Raw genomic sequence first — 4,298 nt, forward strand, 5'->3', positions numbered from 1 at the left:
ACTTAATGTAGACTTAAACACTCAAAAATATGTAATGGGGGGTTTTCTGGCACGAGAAAGCCGGATCCGAGGTTGGTTTTGAGATACAATCAATTTTTGATACAGTTTCCTTGAAAAAATCACATCAATCAGATTTTTTGTATGGGAGCCATGCCTGTATGCTACTTTAATGACGTGAAACTTTACACAGACTATTTTTTACACAAAAAAATATTATTCTGAAAGTTTGAAGAGATTTCAATCAAAATTAGGGGTACCTCCCATACAAAATTTTCAATATATATATATTGTATGGGAGGTACCCTTTATTTTGGTTGAAATTTCTCCAATCCCTCCGAATGTTATTTTTTTGTGAAAAAAATAACCTCTGCAAAGTTTCACGCCATTGAGGTAGCATACAGACATGGCTCCCAATACAGAAATCCAAATTTTTTGTGACTTTAGTTATGAAAAGTGTTTCAAAAATAATTTTTATGGCAAAATTAACGTTAGACATATTTTTTATAGTGTTTTGTTAGAAAATAGAATACTTTCAAATGTCGTACAAATGAGTTCATCATGAAAGTGTGAAAAATCTTTTCTTGGCTACTTCTGCTATTAAATTAAAGAATATTTTGTTGCCAAAGTTGAAACATATTTTGGTCTCGAACTTTACGCCGCTTAAAAGGCTTGAAAAATCGAACAAATATTGTTTTGATCTGGCTTAATAAAATACGCAACTACCACCGTGCGGAAAAGTTCGTCTTACTTCCGTAAGACTCTTTATTTTTTTTTATATTTATATAATAAATAAATCCCGTACAAAATTCAATACAATAACTGTCAAGTGTAGTTTTGTTAATAGGGATTGATAAGTTTCTCGCGTGGTCCACCTGTCAAATCGCTGTCGTCGACTTGTTCGACGGATTTGTACTGGGTGCACTCCACTCACACGCCATTCGCATATGAATCCTATGTTAGTGGAGAGTTTCTCTGCTTACTTTGCTTGTTATTTTGTCTATCAAAAAAATTAGATTCACTGTAGTTTATGAGCAAAGTAATGATTTTTGATAGGACTGTGCAGTGGCGTTACTTCAAACCAATTTGTGCCAGCGGCAGTGGATTTCCAGCAGGAAACCGTTATAAAGCGCTGTTTTCAGCGTCGTCTGTCAATGCCATGCTGTGAATTCTTCAGTAATGGTAAAGTAATATAATACATACACTTTTTCTATCTTCTTCTGCATCTAACAGTTTGCTCTCTGCTCTGCTTCGAACATCCGTCAAACTTGAATCTCGAAGTATTGATTTCACATTTTTTCCATCGGTATTTGAATAATGTGAATTTTTCAAATCTACACTGCAGTTAGCATTTTCGGGTGTTTCGTTTTTTTTAGTGTTGGATTTTAAAAACATAGAACCCTTCCCGGATAATGTAAATCCACCTCTGAATGTGGCTGTCGATGATGCATTTTCTAGATTCTTTGCCAATGGTTCAAGTCGGTTCATGGACAATCCAATTTGAGATGAGGGTAGTGAATTGTTTGTTAGAAAATTAGTGATTTCGAATCTTTTATTTCGTGCGCTCTCAATTGGAGCCAATGGTAACAGTCCTGGTGGATCAGAAAAGAAAAAAATTAGAAATGAAAATTAATCCAGTGTAGTGGAATAAAATGAAAAAGTAATGGAACATTACGGACCACTATTAGATGTTATTCGCTTTTCTAATGGCACTAAAAATCGTCCGGTATTTTGGAGAGACATGTCTTTTCGTATTGCACCAGTACTAGTAGAAACTGGTGAAATGTCTGTTAGTAGGTCTGAATCATCTCTAATTCCTGAATCAATTTGCGATACGTCCTAAATGCAAAAAAAAGATGAATGAAACATATTTTGTCTTAAAGTACATATAATATGTTTAAAACAAATGAACTGTTATTAATTGTATTACGTCAGATAAGTCGTTGACCCCAGTTGCAACGGATTTCCGAGCCTTTTCAACTTTTTTTTTATATTCAGCATCTAAAGGATGTTGCCATTGTCTTACTTTTGTTTTTGTATTAAAATAATAGTAGCCATCAAATTCGTCATTGTAACTGAAAAACAAAATTTTCAGTCATTTTTGATGAATGCTTTGTATGTTGCCAAATGAATAGTATTTTTTGTAGATTTTTCATATAGCTATCCCAATCACTTAACCCAAAATAGGAGACAAATTTGACTTATTTTTGGAGTCCATATTGGAGGCTTGTCGGAATTTGTTCACTTTAGAACCTTTTTTGTGCAATTCCGCAATATTGAAATTGTGGGAACCACATATATTACTTTTCCGCACAAGCCTAGTGTGTAAGGGGTAAGTATTGCAATGGGTCAAAATTTACGACACCTCAAAAACATGTTTTCTGGACGTTTTCGAGGCCAGAGAACCCGAATCATTTTGAGAATGTTTGTTGTGGGACGCTTCTACGTGTTACGTTGTACGTTGTCCGTACGCAAAATCTATTAACACGATAACTCTTCCCCTAGAAAAGTTATTTAAAATGGGATGATTGAGGGTTCCGAGCATTGAATTTTGAGCGATTTTGGTTGATGGACTAAGGTTTCATGCCTGAAGTGATGCTTATGAGAAAGAGTACAATTTTCGTCAAAAAGACATACTTCATGTGTAATTAAATACTAAAAAAAAATGTATTGGGTTTTTTTTGGCACGAGAAAACCGAATCTGACATTAGTTTTGCTATACAAATAATAATTTTCGACACACTTTTCACACGAAAGTCACAAAAATTTGGATTTTTGTTTGGAAGCCATGATTCGTAATGAGCTGAAACTTTGCATAGGTTTTTTTTTCACCAAAAATTAACAGTGTGAAGGTTTGGAGAAATTTAAACCAAAATTAAGGGTACCTCCAATACAAAGATTTCGTTTTTGAGACAAATATCGAACATTTTGTATGGGTGGAAAATTTATAATTTTTGTCCCTTTTCTGTATTTTTACTTTAATGTCTCCTTGGTACCAAACATGAATTTATGACATGGGACACTTTGCATACATTAATTTCAGATAATTATTGATCATTCCGGATCAGGGAACCCTTAATATTCATAAATTTGTGTTCAGAAGTGAATAGTTTTGAAAATCACGATTTTTGAAAATGTTCAAAGAAATGTTGTTCCATGGTGACGGTATCCATTTTTGAATTTGAATGAATTTTTCTACTAGAATGTGTTATTTATTTATGATTTAAGCATAAATATAAGCAATACTGAAAGTATAGTGTATCTTTATGCCTTACAAAAAAGTTCAAAAAAATCCAAATTTTTCCCATTTTTGATACTTCGCCGTTGACATCTCAGTTTATATTTTTTTCGAAAAAAAACGCCTGATTCGTGATCAGGGGATCCCATAGCCAAGGTTATTTCCCTCGCCGTATTTGTTTTTCAATTTTTTCATATTTCTGCTACACCCTACTTTATACGTATATACGTGCTTTTAATAACGTATTCGTTGTTCGTATAAACCATCCGAATAACGAAAGAACATTTTAATTTCTACAAACGAACGAACAAAACGCTAAAATTATTTTTGATTTAAACTTCTTCAAACTTTCAGAATGTTATTGTTTTGTAAAAGATTTTTTATCTATGCAAATTTTCACATCATTACATCATGGTATGGTTTCCTTACAAAAATCCAAAATTTTTCTTAAAAGTGTTTCAAAAGTAATTTTGTTAGAAAATTGAATACTTTCAAATTCAATTCAGAACATATTTTTTGGCCTCGAACCGTATGATTCCGTTTAAAAAGCTTGAAAAATCAAACAAATATTTTTTGAACTGGCTTAATAAAACACCGTGCGGAAAAGTTCGTCTTATTCCTGTAAGACTTATTTTTTGAAAATATTTCGTTAAATTTTTACGAATTTTAAATTTCTATGCAGGAACAAACGTTCGGAAAAACACTATTTTATTACCAAATTTGCCACTCAGCTGGAACTCGGGATATTAAACCTTCTCGGGCAATATATAAGAGATGTGGTTCTGATTTTGGGTTTATTCCTATTTGTATGGCGTACTCGTTGATTTCTGAAGAAAGAATGAAATAAACATACACAGAAATTTTACATTATTTTAATAATAATTATCTGTACCGATAGCGTTCTTTTGCCAAAGTTGCTTTATTAAAAAAAAATAAGTATATATTATATAAATAATTTACGAAGAAGAAGAATTTATTGCCATTTTCAATGGAAAAACACAGTTTCCAGTAATTTGTTTAAGTTGTGTGCATAAATTTCAAGAAAAAAGAGAAGATGGGCAGT

The 4,298-nt window shown here is 32.4% G+C and overlaps 1 protein-coding gene across 1 annotated transcript; it reads right to left on the reverse strand.

Annotated features, from left to right (window-relative positions):
* Positions 1-735: 735 nt before the first annotated feature.
* Positions 736-4,062, reverse strand: LOC116348415 (the record flags this gene model as incomplete). The annotated part of the gene is made up of 5 exons (XM_031779406.1): positions 736-997; positions 1,201-1,589; positions 1,677-1,836; positions 1,928-2,072; positions 3,951-4,062. Coding segments are annotated over 5 exons (815 nt in total), but the record flags the coding sequence as incomplete, so codon positions are not given.
* Between the last annotated feature and the right edge of the window lie 236 nt (positions 4,063-4,298).

The sequence above is a fragment of the Contarinia nasturtii genome, unplaced genomic scaffold (assembly GCF_009176525.2).
Source record: "Contarinia nasturtii isolate CC-2019 unplaced genomic scaffold, AAFC_CNas_1.1 Cnas_scaffold_2409, whole genome shotgun sequence".
In the NCBI taxonomy this organism is placed as follows: domain Eukaryota; kingdom Metazoa; phylum Arthropoda; class Insecta; order Diptera; family Cecidomyiidae; genus Contarinia; species Contarinia nasturtii.